This window comes from Amblyomma americanum, chromosome 9 (assembly GCF_052857255.1).
Source record: "Amblyomma americanum isolate KBUSLIRL-KWMA chromosome 9, ASM5285725v1, whole genome shotgun sequence".
NCBI classification, from domain to species: domain Eukaryota; kingdom Metazoa; phylum Arthropoda; class Arachnida; order Ixodida; family Ixodidae; genus Amblyomma; species Amblyomma americanum.
Window position 1 is genome coordinate 117472877 of NC_135505.1, and position 26429 is coordinate 117499305.

General features: G+C 47.3%; 2 protein-coding genes across 2 annotated transcripts in view; both read right to left on the reverse strand.

Moving 5' to 3' along the window:
• The window catches only part of LOC144104172 (alpha-(1,3)-fucosyltransferase 7-like), a 61546-nt gene extending 48579 nt beyond the window's left edge, over positions 1-12967 (reverse strand). Inside the window, exon 1 of the mRNA XM_077637026.1 lies at positions 12268-12967. The gene's annotated coding sequence lies outside the window, so the exon portion shown is untranslated. The remainder of the gene's footprint in view (positions 1-12267) is intronic.
• A 1122-nt stretch (positions 12968-14089) lies between these two features.
• LOC144104174 (uncharacterized) lies at positions 14090-25476 on the reverse strand. Its single transcript, XM_077637032.1, has 6 exons — positions 25340-25476; positions 22822-23136; positions 20223-20342; positions 19130-19357; positions 17995-18129; positions 14090-14289 (listed from the first exon to the last, which is right to left on the reverse strand). The coding sequence occupies exons 1-6, from the start codon at positions 25446-25448 to the stop codon at positions 14195-14197; spliced, it is 1002 nt and encodes a 333-aa protein (XP_077493158.1). The 5' UTR covers positions 25449-25476; the 3' UTR covers positions 14090-14194.
• Between the last annotated feature and the right edge of the window lie 953 nt (positions 25477-26429).

A 26429-nucleotide genomic window follows, 5' to 3' on the forward strand; every position in this document is an offset into this window, starting at 1 on the left:
TGTGCTCATTGTTACCTGAAACGCTGCAGGAGCGGCAGTTCACTCTTTCTAAACCTTCGATACGCCGTGATACGCATTCCCCAAGGCACAAAGGAGTACAACTGCAACGGAGCCGAGACTAAGTGCGTTGCCAAAACTATTAGTCCCTTAAAGATCAACTATTACTCCCCGAGGGAATAACTGCAAAGGGCGTTAACGGCAGCTAGTCTGTCCATGGTTACTCCATGGGAAGACCAAGTTGCATGCGTTGCCAAAAATATTAGTCCTTTAAAGATGAACTATTACTCCCTGAGGGAATAACTGCAAAGGACGTCAACGGCAGCTAGTCTGTCCATGGTTAGTCCATGTGAAGACCAAGTTGCATGCGTTGCCAAAACTATTAGTCCTTTAAAGATGAACTATTACTCCCTGAGGGAATAACTGCAAAGGAGGTCAACGGCTAGTCTTCCCATGGTTAGTCCATGGGAAGACCAAGTCACACTGCACAGAGCCTCACCCTTTCGACTGAGAGACACATGGATGACTTTTCACCAGCACACCGTAACTGCAAAAGGTCTTTAACAATGGCTAGTCTCCCCAAGGACTAACCGGATGGAAACTAGGTCGCACTGCATAAAGCCACACCCTTTCGACCGGACCGCCGCGGTGGCTGAGTGGTTATGGCGCTCGGCTGCTGGCCCGAAAGACGCGGGCTCGATCCCGGCCGCGGTGGTCGAATTTCGATGGAGGCGAAATTCTAGAGGCCCGTGTGCTGTGCGATGTCAGTGCACGTTAAAGAACCCCAGGTGGTCAAAATTTCCGGATCCCTTCACTACGGCGCCCCTCATAGCCTGAGTCGCTATGGCACGTTAAACCCCCATAAACCAAACCAAACCTTTCGACCGGTAGCTATTATAGATGGATGCTTCTTCCTCAGCATTGGACTTCCTCTGCTTCATGAAGCAAGCTGAGACATCACGACGCGTGCTGAAAGTCGTACTAAGCGCGACTGCATAAATGTCTACGAACGAAGGCACTGTGAAATGGAAGGACTTCTTACCCTCTTGAAAGTAAGTCGCAAATCGCGCTTGCCTTCAGCGCGCTGTCACTCGGCCGTCGACGGCGCCACGAAAAGCTCCCTTCTTGCGCTCGCTACGCACGAAGGCAACATGAAAGGGCCGTAGACGAGCAGAAAGCCGCTTCCACCATTCCGTAACTCGTGCAGGTCGGAACAAGAAAAGCACTTTGCGGTCACAGTCCCGCCGTATACAGTCGTAGTGGTCGTCGTGCTTGACGACTTTATGCGTCCCGCCAGCATGCGTCGTGATCTAGTTAGCTCGCAAAGATGGCACGAGTCGCCGGTGGAATTGCACTTCCCCAGCTGCTGTCTCGCGGGCGGCCGTGGCTCATTCGCTTGCGGCCTTCTTTATTAGGCCCCCCCTCCCAACATCCGTTCGTATTAGGTACTATGTGGGGCAATAAGGCTTAGCGGTTCAAGGAACGCCATCTAATTTATAGGCTAATACACTGCTGCTTGAAAAAGACGATTTCTGTGAATATATATCAATATGTATAAATCGACTTTCACTTATTGGAATTCGATGAGGAGCGACAATTTGTTTGAATAATAATAATTGGTTTTTGGGGGAAAAGAAATGGCGCAGTATCTGTCTCATATATCTTTGGACACCTGAACCGCGCCGTAAGGAAAGGGATAAAGGAGGGAGTGAAAGAAGAAAGGAAGAGAGAGGTGTCGTTGTGGAGGACTCCGGCATAATTTCGACCACCTGGGGATCTTTAACGTGCACTGACATCGCACAGCACACGGGCGCCTTAGCGTTTTTCCTGCATAAAAAACGCAGCCGCCGCGGTCGGGTTCGAACCCGGGAACTCCGGACCAGTAGTCGAGCGCCCTATCCACTGAGCCACCGCGGCGGGGCTTGTTTGAATGCAGTTGAAGTTTGCAAAGTTCAAGGCGTGAGTTCGAATAAACCGGAGGCTCGAATTAAGCGAGTTCAAAATAATGAAAGTAATAATAATAATTAATAATTGGTTTTTGGGGAAAGGAAATGGCGCAGTATCTGTCTCATATATCGTTGGACACCTAAGCCTCGCCGTAAAGGAAGGGACAAGGGAGGGAGTGAAAGAAGAAGGGAAGAAGGAGGTGCCGTAGTGGAGGGCTCCGGAATAATTTCGACCACCTGAGGACCTTTAACGTGCACTGACATCGCACAGCACACGGGCGCCTTAGCGTAAATAATGAAAGTTCACTTAGTTAATTCTAGCCGAAAGGGCCGCCACCGTACACTGATGCCTACACTGTCCTCTCAGCACTAGAAATGCCTGGTTTGGAATAGAGCTATAGTCTAACAATAAAAGCAAACATTTCGAATCTGACATGCTTTAGCCTTTCCTTTTTTTTTTTTGCTTAGCGGTAATCTCTCGGTAGAGTGGGCCATGCCCTGTCTGCAGGATTCTGATAAGCTCTAGAAACGACCTTCACAAGACAACAAAAGCACGATACCTGGAGGGCGCGATGATGTCGGAGCACTCGTCCAACCACAACTAGAGGCATATGCGCAATGTGGCACGCTGTTGGCTTCAAGTGTCCGGTTTTTCCTGGCCCTTTGGAAGCTAGGATTACAGAGATAAATGCCCACGAAAACGCCCATCGAGTAGACTTGAGCGTTATCTCTTCAGTCGCCTGCCACAGATAAGCACTATCACTCGCATCGACTGCCCTTCAGCTTCGAGAGCATGTATGCCTATGGGTGATGAACTTTGCACACGCTAGCGAGATTTGGAGGCTGTGCCTGTTGTTTTTGAACAATGACACCGATATACTTTCCCTAGTGTGATGACCACTTACGCTTTTCAGTAAATATGACGGCGCAGGAAAAAAGGAACCAAGTGGTTAGTTAAGTGATATTTGGTTTAGTTTTATGGGTACTTAACGTCCCCAAGCGACTCAGGCTATGAGGTACGCCTTAGTGGAGGGCTCCGGTAATTGCGAAGACGTGGGGTTTTTTTACCGAGCACTCAGCAGCCGAGCATCACAAACACTAAGGAGACTCTAGTTGGGAACGGGTATCTTTGCGAACATAAAAAAAACAAAAAGATAGAAACCAGAAGAGCTTAGCGACCAAAGGCCTGCATATTGCTGTCCCATCTCCACCCTGGCCACCCACCCGTACTCGACAATCGCGTTCCGGATAGCGTCACCAATCGTCTCTGATGGGGACAAGTTCCATGGAAGACAGCGCGAGTGGCCACCGACCGCCGAAGCTGCGGTGACACTTCCACCGAGCGCGTACCATCCCCGCATGCAGAGAAACAGCTGCACTTCTCTCCCACGGCGAGGGATCAGGCCACCCGCCCTCGAGGGTACGCTATAATCGCCGTGGCCGAGAGACAGATATACGGCCGCGGCCTTTACTCAGCCTCTTCCGACAATAGGGCCTCTCTCTCCTGTCCCGCTCCCCCTCTCATCAGGGGAGGAAACAGACCACGCGAGGAGGAACCAGAAGGGGAGGTGGGGGGACAGGTTGTATCAAGAATAACGGATCTCATAAGTCTGCTCGCCGGCAACTGCTACGCCATCGTCGGCTTACGTTTGAGCTTTGGGCGTGCGTGTGTGCGTGCGTTTGCATGTGCCACGTCAGTGTACATCTGCGATGAGGGCAAGCGAGTCCAGGTGCACGGGATCGACGTTCCTGCCTGTGCACCGGGAATTGCGGGCAGTAGGTTTATAGTATACCGCCAGTCGCACGAGAACCTGGACGAGAACCTGTCGATTGTCTTGCTCCATAGACAGGCGCTTGCGTCCCACATAGAGAACAATGTGGCAGCTGTTCATTGTGCTTGACGTCGCTGAGGACAGCATTATTCTAATAAGAAACATCCACGGCGTTGTCGATGGGGGGGGGGGGGGGGGGGGAGGGGAGGGAACGTGAGCCGTAATTGGACACAGTCAGGTGTCTAAGAGGACAATGCGGACAGCAATGAGGACATTATTCTTCTACCCACAAATAAGAAACGTCCACGGCGCTGTCAATGGGGGAGGGGGGATTCGTGAGCCGTAATTGGACAGAATGAGGTGTCTATGTATCACAGGGGTAGTCCTTACTTGTCGTCGAGCCGTTCCGCGGTTCAGCCGTTTAACTAAATGCGTTCTCTTTGTCCTACAAGGGGTACCATCTGCAGCGCGTCAAGTTCTTCTTGTAAGGCAGCGGAATCGCTTGATGGGGCAAGAATGGTTATTTAATGGCACGAATACACCTCCGGAAAGGTAACAGAAGCGTCGTTAAATGGCGACTTATATCGCCTCTTGCTCGCTTTTGCTCTCTCACTTAAAGGGACACAAATACTGGAGTAAATTGCGTATAAATGGGAGACATTGTTCAGGGCTCTACCATTACAGAGAGCAAGTCACCAAACGCTCGGTGCAAGCACGAATAATCTTATCAATGTTTAAATGCTCAAGATTCAGCACCGGCAAGGTAACGCAAAATACGATTCGTGTTTCTAGTGCGGTGACGCCTCAAGGAAAGATATAAAATACAACTTGGCTGTTTGTAAAGGATAACCATCCGTGAGTTCCGAAAACGGAGAACTTTCCTCGCTGTTTCTGAGCACGTCGACGCGCAAGTCGCTGCTTTGCACATTCAAACAGAACACGATCACCGAAGACCATGAAGACCCGTCTAAGGAGTACATTTGCAAATGACGCTAGTTGTAACGGTGCCAACTGGACTGTGTTAAGAGTGACTCGGGTAATCACCTGATGGATGTGGCCAACGTGACCGCGAGAAGGCTTCTTCCGGTACTATATACGCGGACAATTGCTACTGCTCAATCACGCTTAATCCTGAATAACATATCAATGATCACCAGATATTGTAAATTGTGAATTGTTACGATTTAACTTCTGAAGCGACACGTAGGCTATGAGGGGTGCCCTAGTGGCGGTCTCCGGTATAATTTAGACCACCTCGAGTTCTTTATAACGTGCGCTAAAAAAAAAAACACCGCACACGGGCGTTTCTGTATTTCGCTTGCATCCAAATACGGCTACCGCGGCGGGGATCAAACCTGAAATCCCGGAATCAACAGCCGAACGCCAGGACCACTGAACCATCAGTGAGTATGATAGGGGTACAGGGCCCCTCCTAATGACCATCCAAATAACCAAATTCGTACACAATAACTCTGAGGAATCGTGCTTTCTATAGGACAAACATGCGATTCATAAGAAAACCTTTAACCCCGACCAACAGTGAGAACAAATGGTCCACAAAGCTTTAATTTCAGCTTGATATCCACGAACCCGTTCTGTCTCAACATGCGGAACATCTTCAAAACGTCATTGGTTTGGTATGTTGTTGTTGAATTGAAGACGGTATCCTGCAATTTCATTCGCACCGCTGACTCCAAACGTGTTGTGCTCTCGATTTGAGTCAAACCTCCATGAACGACGTCACAAGCGTCAAGACTTTAAACACTGAAAATCGAAACTAGGCTGTGAGCACTGTCTTAATAAACCGCATCAGTGTTTTCTGAATGAGAACCGCTGGGCCCGGGCTTTTACGTTCGCGTGAGCTGAAAACGAAAATCGGAGCCTCAAAATTTCGAATATCGAATTTCGAATATCGAACTATCGTGGGCACAGCGTGTCATCGCAAAGGTGTCAAGCAACGTATAACACAATTTTTTTTTGGCGCTACGCTATACACCTTTCAAAGAGACAACGAAAACAACTCAATCCAATTACTCTTCTGAGTACTGAATGGCGATGTAGCATTGCCTCCGGGATCCGCGATGTTTCGGTGTCGACACAAGCAGCTTACTTGTGAAATCGGTCGGTGATGGCGACATTCGTGTTTGTTTTTGTTTTTTACTAGTCTATAAAAGCGCCCTGTAGGGTAAGAGTGGTTTCTTTGTCGTTAGAATGCTGCAGTCTATTGATACAGGCCAACTCCAATCTGCCCTCAAAGCCCTTTTGAACACCGTCGAACGCCAGACTAGCGCGAAAAACATGTCCCAGCTATGTTCAGGTCATCTTCAATCTGACCTCATAGTCCTTTTTAACACCGTCGAACGCCAGACTAGCGCGAAAAATATGTCCCAGCTATGTTCATACCATCTTCAATCTGTCCTCATAGTCCCTTTTAACACCGTCGAACGCCAGACTAGCGCAAAAAATATGTCCCAGCTAGGTTCAGGTCATCTTCAATCTGTCCTCATAGTCCTTTTTAACGCCGTCGAACGCCAGGCTAGAGCAAAAAATATGTCCCAGCTAGGTTCAGGTCATCTTCAATCTGTCCTCATAGTCCTTTTTAACACCGTCGAACGCCAGACTAGCGCGAAAAATATGTCCCAGCTATGTTCATACCATCTTCAATCTGTCCTCATAGTCCCTTTTAACACCGTCGAACGCCAGACTAGCGCAAAAAATATGTCCCAGCTAGGTTCAGGTCATCTTCAATCTGTCCTCATAGTCCTTTTTAACGCCGTCGAACGCCAGGCTAGAGCAAAAAATATGTCCCAGCTAGGTTCAGGTCATCTTCAATCTGTCCTCATAGTCCTTTTTAACGCCGTCGAACGCCAGGCTAGCGCAAAAAATATGTCCCAGCTATGTTCAGGTCATCTTAAATCTGTCCTCATAGTCCTTTTTAACGCCGTCGAACGCCAGGCTAGAGCAAAAAACATGTCCCAGCTATGTTCAGGTCATCTTCAATCTGTCCTCATAGTCCTTTTTAACACCGTCGAACGCCAGATTAGCGCGAAACACATGTAGTCCCAGCCATGCTCAATGTGTTTAGGGGGAATCTCCCAGGGACACGCCACGGTAGCTCAGTGGTTAGAGAGCTCGACTACTGATCCGGAGTTCCCGGGTTCGAACCCGACCGCGGCGGCTGCGTTTTTATGGAGGAAAAACGCTAAGGCGCCCGTGTGCTGTGCGATGTCAGTGCACGTTAAAGATCCCCAGGTGGTCGAAATTATTCCGGAGCCCTCCACTACGGCACCTCTTTATTCCTTTCTTCTTTCACTCCCTCCTTTATCCCTTCTCTTACGGCGCGGTTCAGGTGTCCAAAGATATATGAGACAGATACTGTGCCATTTCCTTTCCCCCTAAAACCAATTATTATTATTATTATTATTAATATTATCTCCCAGGCTGTTCTATATTTCAAAAAACGAAGTAACTGGAATGTTTTCCTGTTTCGTATAATTTTTCTTTGCTGAATTTTTATTCTGTTATGCCGAACTGATGAATATGCGAAATTTCTCGTTTTACACCAACATGGGTGTGCTAAGGTGGGTGTCAGCTTGCGACTGCTCTCTCTACAGCCTCGGCTTCGGCAACGCTGCATGCAACTCAGAAGAACTCTTGCACTTTGGACCACAACCCACACAGCTCAGCGTACGTCGAACTCTGTATGTTTGTTTGCAACCAAGCACGTAGATACCGGTAGAGCTGTCACACAAACGCTCGCTCGGCTTCCCCTGAACCTGGGATGGCTGAGGGCTGTGGGCGTGTGCAACGGTATACGCTCGCCCTCAATCACTTGCTATAAATGCGACCGCAATGAAAAGATATAAAATAAAGTAGCTGCACAGAGTAAGCAAAAATCAAAACGATGAGGAAAAAAAGAAAATCACTGAGCGCCGAGCACTTCAGGCACCTTTTCTTATTTATATTTTTATGCTCAGCCAGGTTTCAGACATCATCGAGGGAGCTTGTAACCTGTACGAGAGACTGCTTAATATTCAAGCCGGGTTATAGCCAGCAGTTGATCTCGAAGCAAACCAGCTGTGTCGTTATCGGCGTTCTCTTTGGTTTCCTTTTTTTTTCTTTATTCGGTGACTCTCCACTCACACGGGACAGATGCGGGTCTGCACATCCTTCTTATGTACGGGGCTATAGACTCATTTTGGCAAATTTGAAAGGCGCCTCGTCGCGTTTGCAAACAAAGCCTGCGCTTCTATCAGCAGTGTCGAAAGGTCGCTGCGACAGAAAGTTGAGTCGACATAAATGACTGAATCCAGATAAACTACCGGCCTACACTTAAGTATGAAAAAAAATTATCTCAAGAAAATGCTTGGTTGGAGAGTTTTGTTCGACGGTGACAGAGACGTGTGCGTACACACAGTCAATAAAACGGTTTGAATGTAAAAGTTAAGCCGTCTGCCTTTACAGCGGGGTCCGCGATTCTAAACACTAAATTGCGACCTACACCGATGACATTCAATGCGCAATAAATGATAATAATAATTAATAATTGGTTTTGGGGGAAAGGAAATGGCGCAGTATCTGTCTCATATATCGTTGGACACCTGAACCGCGCCGTAAGGGAAGGAATAAAGGAGGGTGTGAAAGAAGAACGGAAGAAAGAGGTGCCGTAGTGGAGGGCTCCGGAATAATTTCGACCACTTGGGGATCTTTAACGTGCACTGACATCACACAGCACACGCAATAAATGGGATGATATATTTTGGTGCCATATTCATAGATTTTCCGCCCATTGCTGCAAATCCAGGACCGAGCGTGCCTTTAATAGAGTGCTTACAATTGAACACTCTAAATCCGGGGTATAGAATTTCGCGGTACACATCCACAGGAACGGATTAAGGAGCCTTTTTAGACTGCTCAATAAAACGCGCACGGCTTCGTACCCCCAGATATAGTATCGACCGACCAGTATGCATTATAACGAGCGGAAAGCATGCCGCTATAGGGGAAAACAAGGTCAAGCAACACCACAACATCGGCAGATAAAAGAAGATGCATACACCTATTTTCATAGCGACATGAAAATTAGTTAAGAAAGCCCAATAAACTAGGCAGAATAACACCTATTGGCAGCGCCCGTGTGTGTGCCTTCCCTTCTTGTTCCCGTCTGCTGCCCTGTTTCCATACAGAAAATATTGGCTTTTTTGGTCTGCAATGCTTGGCCAATAGGAGAGCAAGCCATCGCTTATTTTGGGCAAACTTTGCATTTACCTGCTTTTCTGCTCGTTTGTTGCGATTTATAGACAGGATATTGAATGATAGGACATTCTTGATTATCGAACAACGTTTGTTTTTTCATTATTTTTGGCCAAAAGTTGTGGCCCTGCAGTCGGTAGCTCTCCGCCCCATGATGCTTAGGGCGCCCATGGTGGTACAGGTGGTCTCGAGGAAGCTCCATGCGAACTCCCATAGGCAGGCGCCAGCTTTCCCTCTAGTTAACAGTAAGACACTCTATGGGCCCAACACTTGGGGACAATGTAAGAGGCCAAGCACTCTTTAGACATATGTGGTGCTTAAATGAGCCACGCCGACATGCTTTGAAGTTACAAGGTACAGTTACGCCACAGTTTACAGGTGGCAGCAATGCTTACTAGCCCCCGCAATTTGATAGCAGCAGGAAATGCCCGACCTTTGAAACGGGGTTTTTATTGTAATCCACAGAGCACGTGCAGCAGATAAAGTCGCCGCCTTATTTAAAAGCGCAGATGGCGCCACCTGTAGCAAGGATTGTGAGGCAGAATGCGCTTAGCTGTCATTCCACGCGAAGTGCAAAGCGGCACGTCGTGGGCAATGCGCGCAGAAGACATAACATCGATTTACATTTTATGGGCCTATACTACGTCGCGTCATGCATTAGAACGGTCCAGGGTGACAGATTTGCGGGCACCTGCGCCAGATGACACGACTACAGCCCAGTTTGTATGTGGTGCCACCAACTGCGTTCACCGTTCAGTGATCGCGACACCACAAAGACATTCCGTGACATCATTTGTCCTTTCACGGCGACAAGAAACATACAAACAGCTACCGTTTCAAAATGTCTCTGCCTGCAAGCGGAAGTCTATTGTCCGCAGCTCAGACACAAAGCACCTTTTCTGGGTCAGTTCATCGGCACTTGCAAAGTCAGCCACAATGTCGAGTGAATTAGTTGAGAGAGAGAGAGAGAGAGAGCAGCTAGAGAACAATAACTGCGTGGACTACCACACCGCCCCGCCCATAAAAACGATGAAATCAATTCAGTGGCGGCGCAGTAGAATGTAAGTTTCACATGTTGGCTCGCTGGTAGGCTCATTCATATCGCAAAAACGCACCGAACGCCAGACCAATTTTGTCTTTATATGATTTGGCCTCATGTTAAGAGAAAACAATGTGCTTTCACCTGCAGATAGTTCAACACACCGTAACAAAGTGAATCGTTAAAACAGAACACAGACTTCTTTTAATGTGTTCAGGTGGTTTTTTGTCAATTTTGACCTTCGACTGGCCTTAGGTGGGCCCCCTTCCGACAGACGCCAGCCAGTGCGCCCACAAAACATGAACTGTGAGCGACTTTCTTAAGTGACACTTTCATAGGCCATAAGTCAGGCCTAGAACCAATGCTTCGGTCACATTTGTCTTGCGACTACCATGGCCTTTACGCCTATAGCAGATTCCGGGTGCTCACGGTTTGCAAGTCTGAGATACGTGAACACCAAGAAAGTAGGGCCATTTTGTGGAAACTGTTTTAACCACCTCGTAACAAGATTAGCATGAGTAGGTGCCAGTATGAATCCGATATAAACCTTTGTTCGCTGTGTTCCTGAAACACAAAATACTACTAACGACGGCGGTCTGGAATGTATATTTGGGCCAATTTTTTTACTGCGGTTAAAGAACTGCTATCATGCAAAGGCAAGATAGCAGTTCGAATTGTCTTGAGCCAGCGAAGTTGGTTTTATAAGCCGTCGCTATCAGCAGTTCGCGAATGGACAGCATGTTGGTGGGAAACATTTGGCTTGCTTTTCTCGGCGTAATTTTTCTTATCGGCGCCGGAAAGCGGCCTTATCGCTTCGCGTTTTAGAACGCGAGACGACCCACGATAACGAGCTACAGTTTCTACGACGTTGCGAGCGTCTTGTCTAGAAAGCTAGCTCATGGCTTTAAAGTGGGCGCAGCGGAGAGCGGCCGCCGTTCTGATCTTCGACGACAGCTTAGGAAAATTGCTACTATCGCCGCGTCCAAGTCGCTTTCGTCGGCACAAGTTGCATCGCCCAACAAGCATTTCGAACTCAACGCCAAACAGTCTTTTGGCAGTTGTCTGCCAACTACATCTACATCCGTACTGTTCTGCGGAAGACGTCGTAACACAGCAAACAGCCGAACATTACATGAACATCAGAGACGGCCGAACAGTTTTTTGTCAGTTGTCTGCCATCTACATTCGTACTGTTCGGCGGAAGACGTCGTAACAGCAAATAGCCGAACACTACCAGAACATCAGACAAATCGTACAATTTTGCCTCAGCCTCACCCGTCACACAACACAGAACAAGCACACATCCCCCGCAAAGGTCATATTAACTCTCTCCTCAGCATAATAATGCCCAAAAGCTTCGTTTGGAGTGATACGGTTCATTGTTCCAACTGTCCGGAGATCAGGGCAGATACAGACATATTCTGCACTGACCTAAATCTGCCATTGACACCCCTTTCGCTTAATATACTTTAAATCTTCTTCCTGGAGTGCTTGCCTTCACTCAGTGGTGGCAAGAAGAGCAACCGTGCCTGGTGGACCGAGCGCTGCCTTCACTGGACTCTAAATAAGTATTTTTCTCCTCCTTCATGCTGTCACCTCAGCCACGTGACAATAATTTTCACTAGTCTACCAAGCCGCCGCTTAGGCAATCTCAAGTAGTAGTAGAGATTAATATTGTTGTTTGCAGTTCTTATCCTAATGGTTTCTTGTATCCTTTTTTATGTGCTATATTATACCATTTACGTTTACCATATATTAAATCCTGTTTAAATCTGTTTTGTCTACTCCTCGCCACTGTTTCTTTGCAATTATGATCCTATTTGTTCCCACTTCCCGAAAATCTCGTGTTTTACGCATGCTAACTACACTGTGACTACGCTTCTACTGCTGAATATTAAATTACCGCATACTGATCTCAGTATTTTCATGTATGCCATATAGGTATAGTCGCCACACAAGCTCTGCCTTTGCTTCAATAAAGTGCTTTGTTAGTGCGCTAGCAGCGAGACCGACAGGCTGCTCAACGGCACTCTAATAAAACATTGAATGATTGTCTGCTTTGATTTCGACTTTAAGATCTGAAGTTTCGCATGAAAATCCTGCATGTCCGTCCTGTTACAGGCTGGCTAAAGAAACACACACTACCGTGACGCATTACTACTCGTCCGAGTTGCATCAAAATAACACGCTTTCGAACGCGCGCAATCTCCGTACCAGACACGGGCAGTCGCTGCGGGCACACGCGCCAACGCTTACTTACCCCGATGGCGCGGGCTGCGTCTGCGCTGGTCGATATTTCCGGGAAACCCGGCCGCGTCGAAACCGATCCGCCCTCCACCAGCGCCGTTTCGGCACTAATGGCGACACGACGCGACGACGTCAATGTTCAAGCACAGTTCGCACCACAAGACACCCCAGCAGAACCTTCCTCTAATTCCGAACGCCGTCGTCTTCTGCGCGGGCACCGCCACAACAAGAGCACGTGCGTTTTTCGGCCGATGATGATAATTGGTTTAGTGATCACACTCTGCAGTCGCTGTTCACGCGTTGACGTTCCTCGACGTGACGGGGCGCTGTCGTCTTCTTCCAGACTTGGCGGCAACTTATTCTTGCAACGAGAGACCGATGATTTGTCTCCCCGCGCCGAGACAGAAAAAGAGGGGGTGAGAAGGGGAGCGAGACAGCGCCTGTAGCAACTTTCATGGATGCTTTTATCTGTGAACGTCAGTCTGAGCCGCGTCCGGGCCGGAAACGCCGACTGTCTCGTCTTCTCTTGCAGGGAGTCCTGTCGTACAACGCCGCTGTCAAACGCGCGGGGCTCCGCGCGCACTTCGTGAATCGCGTCCCTGAGGCTGGGTGCCGGCAGAGCCGGTGGAGAGAGTGCAGACAGCCCGCGCGATACGAGGCGGGAGGGGGAAGAAGCTTCGGAGGACAGAATAGCCGCCACAGAAACGGGCCGCGCGCCAGCAAGCGGCGCCTGGTCGATTGGGAACCACGGCGCCATTGCGGCAGGCGGCCGAACCTCGCAGAAGCGGTAAATACGCCGCAAGCCTAGTGATCGTCTTACCGGTGGCGCCATCTTTACCTGTGTAAATGTCGCGGGAAACTAATGCATTGCGGTCGTTATATGGATGCGGCGCTGATACGTTGTCGAGGGAACCATGGACGCCGAATACTAATGGCAACATAAGGAGTTGTTTTTTTAACCGAGAAGTGTGCCTTGAGGCATAAGTTTAGAAAGTGGGAAGGAATGCAGCAGATAGAATGTTAATAGGAGTGAAGACCCGTTTCGCTGAGGTATTCGATTACTGTAACCGCGACTGTTCCATTAGTGTTCCTCCAGCGTCTTTCCTTTCAGCACTTCTCTGCCGTTTCCGACTGTCTTATAAAGAAATCACACAAGTCATTAACCGTTGCGAATCATTATGAAGAACTAATATCGGATATTGCTCAAACAATATAGCATGCTTTGTTTACACAGATTGTTGAGGAGCAGGCTGCTTGTTGTTCAGTCTGAAAATGAGTTTGACATAAAACAAAAGCTAGCTGACGAAGAAAAGCTAGCTGATATTCATGTACATTTTTTTTAAACAACCAAAGTAAATACAGCGAGTGATAAAAGCACAGTTTTTATTCGCTTGACAATTGGTCTTGTAATGACTTGCAACCTATGCAGTTATGGGGCCTTGTTCTGTTTGTAATAGCTTGTAAAGCTTGTGAAACCCGAGACGTCCTCTTCAAGTACATTTTTTTTAGTGCCACTGACGAGGTCAACATTATGTATAGTGTCGTCTGTAAGAAAGTTGATGCCGATGTCTCGCTTACATCGGTACCTGACACAGATATGGGGACGGGAAGGGCGTTATCACGCTTTCAGTAAAAAGGAATAGGTGCGGGCCTCGTTGGAAGCTATAGTTCAGTACACTCATTAAGGGTAGGTGCTATGATTTCAACTGTCGATGTCTGTCTCAGTACATAGTGGTGGCTCATCGCGCGAATAGTTATTCGGTAGTTTTTCTTTTCTTTTTTGGTCATGCCCTCTCTCTCTATCTCTCTCTCTATTTAAAATATCAGGGGATGTCACTGACAGCTGCTACATATATATAAATAAATAGTATAAAACTTCGCACTTCCTGCTGAGTTGAGCGCTCATTTCGATGATGTAAAAGCGTTGCGCTTCTTCCTCTTCAACAAGGGTTCTGTTTGTAGTTGAGCAGGAAACCACGTGCGTTTAAGGCTCCGTCCGACACGAACCTCACCATGAAAGGACCCGACGTCATGTCTGCAAGAAAGAGAGGAAGAAAGCAAACAAACTCAATGGCGCTCGCTTGGGCCACCCGACGAAAATGCGTGAACGATCGCACTTACTAACTATGCTGATTGACCACACACCGATTGTTTTATTTTCTTTTATTTGTCGTTCTACGAGACTTCATTCTCGTCATCCCCTTATAACGCCGCGACATCGGTCATTCTGTCCTTCACAATCATAGATCCGTGAGACCTCTCATACTAATCCTGGTGCAATGGTACCGTGGTTAAGCGATGGGCGACGGCCCTGTGATGGCAGGTGCTGTCATCGGTGAGGCTTGTGCGACTTAGGTCGCTCTTCCGGAGTTACCTATCGCGACCAATCATTAATTTAAAGGCCACCTGCCACGGTAAGGGGAAAGAGGGGCTCGTTATGACATACATGATGGAAGCCAAAAGTCATCGCAACCAGGGAGCATAGCGGATGTATGCAAGCTGCCACGGTGGGCAGTTTGCTTACAATCCGGTGGACAGGGCTTGACCTTTGGCTTCGCTCAGTTTACTCATCACGCAACTTCCTCCACTACATGTCCCCTCAAATGCCCACGCATTAGAAGACACGTGAACATTTGCTTACTAACCGCGCAGAACAACTGAGACGGGGCCTCCCTTAGTTAAACTTTTCCAGAAATAAACACTCAAATCGATTTACATGATGATTAGAGTAGAAAAAATGGCTGAACAAGGCTGTGGCCTAGGTGAAACGTTCGCCCAGAGCGGCGTTCAATTTTACCTCCAATAAAAATGTTTGTATTGTAGGGGTGTGTTTATTCGGTGAACCCAGATGATTCCAGCCGCTCAGGGGAGACTCGCAGCGAAGCGTCAGGCGTGGCGAAAGAGCAAGGCAGCGAACAACTTCTTCGTCCTTGAGAGCGGCAGCACGCGACGCATGTCAGTGGTTATATCGATGAAGATTACCACACTACAGTTTCCCCCCCGGGCAGAGAAGGAGCCATCCTGGCGACTCATGGTGCCGAAAGGACAGACGGATCGTAGTAGGGCTTGATTCGGTCCACATGAACTATTTCGCGTCCACGGCGACGCAAGTCCGCAGATGGCGTAACGGGCTCAACTACGTAGTTCACAGGAGATGTTTTTTGAAGCACTCGGTATGGACCGTGATACCGAGCAAGAAGCTTCTTTGACAGGCCGGCGGTTGTGGCAGGAACCCAGAGCCACACCAGGGAGTTGGGCGCATATGAAGGCGCCTCACCAGTGTCACGATGGTGTTTTTGTTGCCATTGATTTTCCTTTGTGAGCGAACGAGCGAGCTGACGGCATTCTTCTGCATACTGGGCGGCGTCCGAGAGTGGCGTCGATTCAGAAACATCAGGGCGGTAGGGAAAAAGCGCGTCCATTGTGCAGGTTGGCTCGCGCCCGTAAAGAAGAAAAAAAGGAGAGAATCCACAGCGGCGAGCTGTGTACGTTTGATTGTCACGAGATACAAATTCGGAACTGGGCGGATTTCTCGGCGAGGGCTGGTCTGTATTGTAGGAGTAGTTCCATAGTTCAGGTCGAGAAGGTGGAAGGCGTTGGCGGCAAAGGCGTGCGACATGGCCCGGCAGCCCGCAAGAGTAGCAGATTGGTCGGTTGTCCGCGGTACGCCAAGGGTTCGTAGAGCGTTGGCGTACCCTTGGAATAGGGACATGGAATGCAGACCCAGGCAAAGGCGAAGGAAGGTTGGAATGAGCGGCCTGGTAGGAAAGAGATGCTGATGGCATGAGCGGCCTGGCCGCAACTTGGGCGTAAGTCAGTGGTGCCGTTACTTGCGCTGGCACGGGGCTGGGCGGCAGCACAGGGCTGGGCGGGAGCATGGAGCTGGGAGGAAGAACGTCAGCGATGTGATCTTGAACGGCACGCCGTATGGTAGGGGCCAAAGACGGAGCCATGTCAGGAACAAGGCGGCCACTATCCTGTAACTGAGGGACCAGCGATAGCTGGCGGGCGACCTCTTCTCGAACGAAGGCTTTGATTTGCTGAAGTAAAGGGCTGTCCTCTGATGGGGTAGAACCGCCCAGCGCAAGTGTAGAGATGGCGTCGTCTCTAACACCGGACCGCCGGGTAGAAGCGCGCTTCTTACGAAGCACGTCGTAGCTCTGGCAAAGCTTGATCACGTCACTCACCGTGGCAGGATTTTTTACCCAGAGCATTTGGCACGCGTCGTCAGAGATGCCTTTCATGATGTTCTCGATCTTATCCGCTTCAGTCATTAGCGGATCGACACGCTTGCATAGGTCCACGATGTCCTCTATATAACTAGTGAACGACTCATCGACTTGCTGAGTGCGCTCACGCAAGCGTTGTTCTGCCCGGAGCTTGCGAACTGCAGGGCGGCCGAACACTTCTGCAAAATTCTTTTTAAATGCAGACCAAGATGGCAGGTCTGCCTCATGGTTGCGAAACCAGAGGTTCGCCACGTCAGTCAGATAAAAGATTACATTGCTTAGCTTGATAGCGTCGTCCCATCTGTTGTAGCTACTGACGCGCTCATATGCCGCCAACCAATCGTCGACGTCCTGGTCGGCTGTGCCACTGAAGAAGCACGGATCACGCTGCCGTAGAGCTCCAGAACACAGCACGGTGGTTGGGAGGGGCGACGATGTCGTGGCAGTGTCATCCGGCATGCTGGAAGCAGAGGGTAACGTGCGGCTTCTTAGTTCCAGGGTGGACGGGAACGTACCCAGCACCTCCACCAATTGTAGGGGTGTGTTTATTCGGTGAACCCAGATGATTCCAGCCGCTCAGGGGAGACTCGCAGCGAAGCGTCAGGCGTGGCGAAAGAGCAAGGCAGCGAACAACTTCTTCGTCCTTGAGAGCGGCAGCACGCGACGCATGTCAGTGGTTATATCGATGAAGATTACCACACTACAGTATCATCATCACCTTCATCCCTCCATATTCACCCCTTCGCTTATTTGTATCTTGTTCTTCGATCTTATCTTTTTCTTTGCTCTCTTCGACTTCTCTCTTTTTTCTCTCCCTTATCTTCCCTTTCTTGGCTTGTCTTCTGTCTTGTTCGCTTCCCCCTTCTGTTCTTCCTCACTGTCGTCTTCGTTATCTTCGTATTCTTCTCTCGTTTTGCTCGCCTTGCCTGGTCTTCTTTCTTTTTTCTTTTTTCTGTTGCCTTGGTACTTAGCTTGGCTTGGGTTGTGGAGGTATACAACTACAACGGCTACAACTGGCTTTCGTTACGCGACCAGTTGGGGTGGGGTGTCAGAAACGGCTCTCGCTGTAAGAGAGAGAGAATAAACATTTAATTGCAAAAAGAAGACCGGAGCAGATTGTGAGTGGGGTCCTCAGTCCAGGACTCCAGTGGCTTCCACCGACACTTTGGCGATGGTGACGAGCGCCTCCTGGTATTCCAGGGTGCCGCTGGCCAGCGTCACCTCCTGCTGATCCAACGCCGCGTTGTGTGGCTCCAAGTGGATAAGTTTAGCTGAGCATGTCCATGCAATGTGCGTAAATTTGGGAATTTCACCGCACCAAGGGCATGTATCTGCGTATAATGTTGGGTGAATGCGGTGTAGGTGGTGAAGAACTTCTATCGCTTCTTTGCCTTCTGTAAGAAGAAGCACAGAATGCATATAACCCGTGCAGCATAAGCTAAAAACAAGACGTTCTGAAAAGGCTTTGCCTTGCTTTAAATGCAAAACGCTTTCAGGGCAATTAAGATAACCTGTGACAGGCGCGTTGATGACCGGGTTAGGCTCCTCCATTGACGGGTTGAGCTTGGTGCCGCAGTACCGTACCCCTCCCAGGAGAAGGTAGTCCATGGGACACTCGACCATGCCCACACCAGCTTCGGTTTCATCTGCAAGAGCGGACATTATTTCTTATTAATCAGCAAGTCGGTTATCTAAGTTTTTTTATGCTCTATCATAAAACCAACACGTTGCACATGCTGCAACGGAATATGGCACCATAGTGATATCTTTTCAGATAAGTGTTGGCAGATGAGGGGCAAAGGATTTTCATTTTTTAAAAGTAGCTTCGACGTGTTCTCGGTGAGCCCACGTGTCCAAGAGAGCAGCAGGAGGATGAGAAGCTTGGTGGCTTCTTGACGAAGGCACGTATGGACGCTCGACACACGGTTCTAAACTCCAAGGCTTGCATTTTTTCAATCGAAATAGCAACCAGAAGCACAAGAGAGGACACAGTCAAGGCGAGTCATGCTGTCTTGCCGAGACGGGGCAGCCCGACATTATGACAAACCAGCAAAGCCATCACTCGGAAGTGGCCTCAGTACCGAGAATTGTTTCCTCGGCCAGGGTGTCCGATATGTAAACACGAGAACATTGAGGCCGACATTCATCACTTACTGTGGGACTGCCCAGCTCTCAAGCCTACAAGGATCCGGCACCTGATGGTAGCAGGTCCTTCACCAAGCAACCCTGCTTCATACATTGCTTGGGCGCAGGGACCGTACCATCGTTCTCTGCTGAACTTCATCAAATCGGCTAACCTTTTTCCATTCATTTAATCTCTACTACATTATTCATCACACCTTCACCCATCATTGATGCCCTGGGGCAACAAATTTCGCTTTAAAAAAAAACAGCAAAGACTTTAACGTTCGCGAGCATGACCTCAAGAACTCTTACGTAAACCATCACCAGACCGCCAGATGTTTCATATTGCACAGTAGTGCAAAGAATCAGTTGTGCAAAACTTATTACATTGGCAGCAAAAACAATAATTATGAACGTACAGTTCTGCAAATTATGCTCTGCTCGTGTGTCATCTCTATGCTCCTCAAGAGGAGGCACTCACTGAGCGCTAGTTTTCAGGTGCGCAGTCAATGGCGTGCTTACTTGTGGTGGGAGCGCTGTCGGGACCGACATTCTGTATGGAGAAGGGCACCTCAGGCCCGGGCACGGAGTAGGTGATGGAGCAGTAGCCGGCCTCCTTGCGGAAGCACACCGTATAGTCCAGGTTGTTGAGGTAGCCGCGTCTGGGCGGGATCTCCTGTGACTCGGCGTAGTCGAAGCTGCTGAAGCTTCCACTCGTTCCCGTGTAGTATTGCAGGCAGTTGGAAGGTGCTGTGTGACGTTAGATAAGATCGAAGATTTACGGTATGAATAACTGAGAATACCAAGTGCGAGGCACAAGATAGTAAATGTCATGGAAATAGTAAAGGGTTCGACGAAAGCTCGTCTGGTCAGGCATTAGTAGAAGAAAAAGATTAGAGTCACTGACCAAGTCAAATTAATAACAAATTGACGTTTCGGAACAAGGAACCCGTACGGGTTCCGAAACGTAAATTTGTTATTACTTTGACTTGGTCAGTGACTGTAATCTTTTGCTTCTAAATGTCATGGAAAAAGGCCGATGCCAACTAAACTTCTCAGATGCTAGGAGTTCTAGGTTGGCAATTCGTTTAAGAACGCTTTTCTATGGGCTTTGACTTAGTCATTCCGCTGGACTTCAGCTATATTGAACGGCTATGCTTACCCTATGCGTTATGTCAGTGGGAGACTCAGGTGACGTTCACAAGGAATGTATCTGCTATAGCTGTGAGACCGAACGACTGCCTTGAATAACTTTTGCGGGGAACATGAAGCTAAAAATGCTCACTACAAAAATACTTCCCTGAAGGAAGTGTTATTTATTTTTATGAACGAGGAAAACCTTTTTTTTTTTCACTTTACACACAACGTGGCCTACACTGTAGCATAGTTCGCTGTACAGAACGATTTAAAATTGTTTTAAGGCACGCTCTTTGCGGTAGCACTTGTTTTAGCAATTAAGTATAATCCTCTCTTCCAATTACGTTTCAATTTTCATCGAAAATTATTTTAAGTATGGAAGCTTCATTTATTCTCGTATTTGTTCTTGTTGTAAGCAGCTGGAGCAGGTTTGAAAACTTTAGGTTTGCTTCACGCAAGAGGTGTCGCTGCACTCAACCTCTTGTTGGACTGTCGCATTTGATCTGGGATATCTTGATGTTCCAGCGGCTGTTTCTTGTCCCATTGCTCTCCACGTACAGCGTTACCGGGCCAGGAGACATGTCCACGTCGATGTACACTGCGGCATGGTTACATGGGATTAGAAATGTCTCGGATGAAGCGCGATTCTTCTGTCAAAAGAGACTTCATAATCGCTTGTGTAGTGCAACGCCTCTCTGCATTGTTTCGGGCTGTAGCGCAGGTAAGCCCTTGGTCAAAAGTCATCAAATCACAGGGTCTGCTTTTGGGTTGTATGACGGGCCATTTAGGCTAACAAAGAAGCCACCTCCTCGCCAACTCCCAGAGATTTTCGGCCTCAGGGATGCCCTAAATACTCCATTTCAGGGCAAAGAAGCGAACACTATCTGTGAACTGAAGAATTTTTACCAAGGCTGTACGTATCTTTCCGTGCTGCCACGTAGGGTACAGCGCAGAAAACACATAAGCGAAGTTTTATTTCCACACTTGGTGGAAGCGTTAACCGTGCAAAAGCGATTCAGCACCCTTGCAAAACTTCCTTTAGATAGTCTATCGACTGTCCATTGACTCATGTCTAAAAAGTCTATAAGCTCTCCATAGCGAAACCCTAGAGAACAGTTTATAGTGAATAAAAATTCTATAGGCAGTCTATAGACAATCTATAAATTTATGGTTGTACACATTTAGTAGACTTTTCTCTATAGACAGTCTATAGACTATGAACAGATAAAAAGAAATATTTATAGGAAGGCAATATGGTCTATAAGAAGTCTATAGACTGTCTATAGACCATTTTTCTAAGGGCAGTCCGCAAGGATTAAGTCATGATTGTTCACTGCTACAATACTTAGTGTTTGGTCTGTTCGGAAACGATCATTCGCGCTGTCTTCGTGAAACAGGACAGAAGTTAACACGAACAAACGTTCTGCTTATATTAACCACGATGCCTGGTTTACTCCGCCAATGAACAAAATAATTTCTTCAGTGTGAATGCCCATCAAGGAAGTGCAGTAGCACACAAGTTAAATGTGGCATTTAGTGCTGTGTGTATAGCTTTGCACGCGGAATTTTTGTTTCCTCTTGTATTACGAGGTTTGGTAGACTTAACGATCACTAACCAGTGCCCTAATTATTGCATCTTTGAAAAGCTTTGTATATTTCGCACCTCGCCCCTCATCTTTCTGGTGTCCGCCTCGAATAGTCTTTAATACATTAGGCACAAACTTGCCTCAAGCATATTTTCTTCCATGCAGTGAAAGCTCGATTTTGCAATTCAAATGACTATATGCGTGTTAGCTAGGTCTGTCTCAAAACCATTTATATCTGCTTTCTACAGCCTGCGTGTAACTTGCATAAAAGTTCTAAGAGCGGCGCATAAAAGTTCTAAGAGAGTTCAAAGTGGTATGGTTCTTCGAATTCGCAGTGGTGGGCGGAAGGGCGGTCGAAATTAAAGGACAGACTTCCGCATACGCATATTTATGCATAATCAACAGCGAATCAAATGCGCGGGCGTGTGACGACGACTGCATCTGGTGCCAACGGGTGATGTGCTGGGAAACTTTTTCACTCAGGATAACGCGCAGTTTTAAAGGCATTTTGGTACTCGCATTTCACGTTGTATTGGGTAACGGTAATTGTAACAAGCGGGGGACGAAGGCATAGAAAATCAGCAAGATAAACGTTTCCCAATACAACGTGAAATGTCAGTAGCAAAAGGTCCCTCAAGTTTTACGCCACCCTGAATAAAAAGTTTTCTCGAAACCACCCTTCGTCCCCCTCTGCTAAAGTTAGCGTTATACTGTCGAACATTCTTGGACAAAAAATTTTAATTTTGGAAGATTGTAAGGTATGAAGATATTGAAGGCAATAGTTCATTATTCCGATGTGTAGCAATATCTTTCTTTTAGGGTGTTTCCATGGCTCACATCGAGCAGTTAATACTGCCATAGAAAGCCAGTGGCGAACGCTTTTGATGAAAACACACATTAATAGCAAAATAATGCAAGCCTACCGACGCGTGATCTGAGTATATATTTATTCGTATACAGAAATATTACTATACATCAAAAAAGAAATTGCGTTAATAAACTCTTTCGCGTTCAAAGATGCTTTTGTCCTATACCACATAACCCGACTGGCCCAATAGTCTAGTTTGTACATGAAGTACAACTAGCCCCGATAATCTGTCTTTGGTCGTATTTCGAGACCATCTGTCAAAAAAGATGCACTTCATCCTGGACAGCCGCCGCTGTGGCTGAGTTGTTATGGCGCTCGGCTGCCGGCCCGAAAGACGCGGGTTCGATCCCGGCCGCGGCGGTCGAATTTCGATGGAGGCGAAATTCTAGAGGCCCGTGTGCTGTGCGATGTCAGTGCACGTTAAAGAACCCCAGGTACTACGGCGTCTCTCATAGCCTGAGTCGCTTTGGGACGTTAAACCACCCTAAATCAAATCACTTCATCCTGGCGTAGAATGTACCGATTGCCACGCATTCGAATGGTCGCTTTATATGCTACTCTGAAAGCACTCATCGAAATCAGCACGGAATTCTCGAATCTCGGAAAGAATTAGATGCACTGACGGTGTTGTCCAGTGTTGAGGCCGCATAAAGGCGGCACCACGCTGTTGGCGTTGTGTCCGGTCACGATGAACTTTTCGCCCTCGCAGTTGCCAACCATGGGCCGCTCCAGGTCGAACTCGTCGAAATCGAGGCGAATCTGGCAAATGCGGTCGCTTCGTTTGAACACCTGCACGGCGCAGCTGGACTGCCCTCCCATGCTGCCGGCGTCGCCGCCACTGCCGCTGGGAGCCTGACCCGAACCAGGAGTCGCGTGAAAGCCGGGGCTGCTGAAGTACGTGTTGTTCAACGTGATCATAGAGCCGCAGCTAGCAGTCACTGCGATCCAGCGAAGAGGACAGAGGGAAGGTGTGGCACCAAATAAATGTTTACACAAGATCGGCTTCTCGTGTACGAACCTACTGAAACTATTCGCCTAGCCATGCCCGGCTAAACACGTATACTGGTGAAATTCCCTGTATAAATTTTGCGCGTCAAGAAATGCTTTATGGCGTGCTACATTGGTAACATTTTTCTCTATCCCTTTTGAGCGAAGTTATTTCTTTGTAATGATTTTATAGCTGATGTTTAATTCTGAGCATTTAATGCAACATTCGATCACTGAGCTCCTCAAGCAAAGTTGGTTGCCATTCGTGACACAAAGGGACCGAACATGCCACTTATTTTTTTTTATTTAAGCTTATAAAGGTGTGATTATAACATTTACACATCGTGCATCCTCACTGATCACGTGGTTCGTCACGTGGTTGGTCACTTGACCAAGTTCTACTCGGCCAGCTGTAGCTATCGCGTCACTCCAGGTTTAACCAACGCTACACCACCGCCCTTTTTTTGCTACAAGTATCAATCAATAAAATAATCTTACTAACGACATTTTAACCTAAGGTTCATTGACATTATTTGATTCACATTTGTATTTATGTAGCAAGTGATTTCATTGTGTGCTTTCATCCTTGCCTTTTGTGTGTTGTGCCGCATTTCAGCTATTGCTTTCCTTTGCATGTAGCGGGTGACCTCATGTGTCTTCAGTTATGCACCGCTGTATTTTGTACCTTTAGTCTTTATTTGATTTTGTGCCCACACTGGTAAGGTCTTCGAAACAACAGCGAAGTATCAATAAATACCTTTCAAAGATTCTCCTTGCTGCTAATTTTTTTCATGTAGTTATCGCACTGCTCACTCCTGCCCAAAGCCTAAGACTAATGCCAGCAGTACAGTACCTCATTAGAAAAATGAAAAAAAAAATTAGTGCATATTTATCGGCAAAAAGACGTCTCAGCGCAAGAAAGACAATTACAACCAAGACAGTAATCAACAAGGCAAGTGCTTAAAAAAAACCACGTCACTGGCACGCTTCTTGAAGCTCCCCATCCCAGTTGTGTCTTTCTTTATCGTACTTCCTTTATAAACATGCACCAGCTATCAAAACAATTTATTCCCTCGTGATGTGGAATCTTGGCTGTGCCCCATGCGTTTTTGCGTTTTATGCCGCGATCGAATCCATTCCAAGGGCCTCGCAATGCGATTGTGCTTATCACTTCTCGAGCCCTTATTTCTTACTACCTCTGCCAAATGGATTGTGGTAAATGTCTCAGTCGCATTAATGCTGCTGAAGTTGAGAGATTTTCCTTGCCCATCCGTTTTTCATTCTTGAGTGTTGTTTACCTGGCTTACTTCCAAATCTCTCCTAGCAGTTCAACGCAGATAATAAACTCGGAGGTCTTCGTAATACTAAATATTCATGAAAAAAAAAACAGCTTTATTTTTCGGGCAGCGTACATTTTGTTCATTTTTATTTTTTCTGCGATGGAAAAAAAATTCATCTGAACAATCTTTGACCGACAGGAAGATAAGACCATCGATTGGAGAGAAAACCCAGCTTTGTTTTACCTTGTAAACAAGAAATGGCCTTGGATAATGCGGGGCAATACATAGATTAAAGAACCGGTGCTTTAATTTGTAGGTGGTGTTTATACCAGGGGTAGAAAAAGTGCTCCGTGTGTTTTCCCCATAAGTAGTGATATTAGAAAACTCGCAGTGTTTGTTTCGCCATGGATGGCGTATAAGGAAGGTAACTGAAACAATGAGGAAGTCAGTTGTGCAGTTTAGTTAATCTGATGAATAACTACGATTGACGCCTTTTGTTTTATTTACTGCTCATTCCATCCAATTTATGCTCGAGCACCTTAAAGTAAAATAGTTCCTTTGTTTTTTTATTAAGCTATGTTTATTTCCTCTACCCATGTAGGGTTCGAATGTCTAGATGACGTAGCCTTAGGTGAGCGCTTTGCAAGCGTAGCTTGAACACAGAGCTGTTTCTAAACGTACTTAAAGAGCTGTTTGAACACTGTCTTACAGTTATCACTATTAGCCTGGAGCGTTAACCTTCGCATGAATTTTTAATTTATCTTTCACTGTGTACTATATCTTGTCCCTCATGACAACAGAGTTCACGAAAGCTCATGTGGTGTCCTGGTGCACCTGTGAAAATACTCGAAGAGTACCGTGACGTGCGCCTTACATGAGCAGCATACGCCGAAGCCGTAGGCACACGGACCGTAGGCTGTCCCTCCTCGATCCATGCACTCCTGGAAAGAGTAGCAGGTGCCCTCCTGTCCCCAGGTGCCCATGCACAGGAGGTTGGGAAATCGCACAACGTGCAGCAGGTGCAGAACTGCGCAGGTAATATAGCCAGCTGGTCATTAACCTAAAATTCTGAAGCTATTTTCTGTGTGTTTCTCAGCGCAGAACTTAATGTTGATAACATCCGCATATCTCTATACTCTAAAACGTACATGCTAACCTTGTGACAAAGTCATATCACCTTTAATGAACATTGCTAAAGTGTGAGTAATTTTTGTTTGTTTATTATTATTTTTGTACAGAATTCCAATAGCTGCTTGGACATATAGCCATCGGCTAGTTTAAGGCCCAAAACATGAAATGCCATGCAGGTAACGTCAAGAAATATGAAGTAATGTGCGATTATACCTTGCAAATTAACGCATGACTTATCGCATGATAAAAAAAGATTGTAAAGGCACTTGTTATCTGAATTCAATCCAAGAAAAAACATGGAGCACACCGATAACGTTATCAGCACAATGTACGGGGCACAAAAATATTAAAAACTTAAAGAAATGTGTCAAGATCTAAACGCAATTAGATCTGTTTCTCAGTTTCGATATAGCATTGGTTGTGCATTATATACAACAGTTTTGTCCTTTACACCGGCAGTCTACGTTATTCCAAAAGAGACTCCTCATACTGGGAGTTTATCTCGCAGCAATAAAACTGCTTCGCACTGCAAAACTTCCTGCTTGCAACTGTCTGTGATCACTTGTTTTGAAACAAAATGCTTCTGCAGGTACCCCGTGGGTCACAAAGACTGCATGTCCCCGCGGGTCAGTGCAGTGGCGATACGTGCTAGTCGCAAGTGGAAAACGGGCAGAGCCTCCTTTAAGGCTTCCGTGTTCGATAAGACTCAAAGCGAGTTGAATCACTCGCAGTGTTCCTCTTCCGCCTATTATTTGCCACGGCATTGATTCTTTCTCAGGACTATAATCTGCTTGAGATGACCTGCTAGACAAAGGAGGCTCCAACAGACGTAG

Coding starts and splice junctions, on each gene's coding strand:
- LOC144104174 (XM_077637032.1), bottom strand. CDS start 25,448: ATGGGCACCTGGGGACAGGAGGGCACCTGCTACTCTTTCCAGGAGTGC. Junction 20,343..22,821: donor CCTCAACACTGGACAACACC/GTCAGTGCATCT, acceptor ACCATGCCGCAG/TGTACATCGACGTGGACATG. Junction 14,290..17,994: donor CATCAACGCGCCTGTCACAG/GTTATCTTAATT, acceptor TCTTTCTTGCAG/ACATGACGTCGGGTCCTTTC.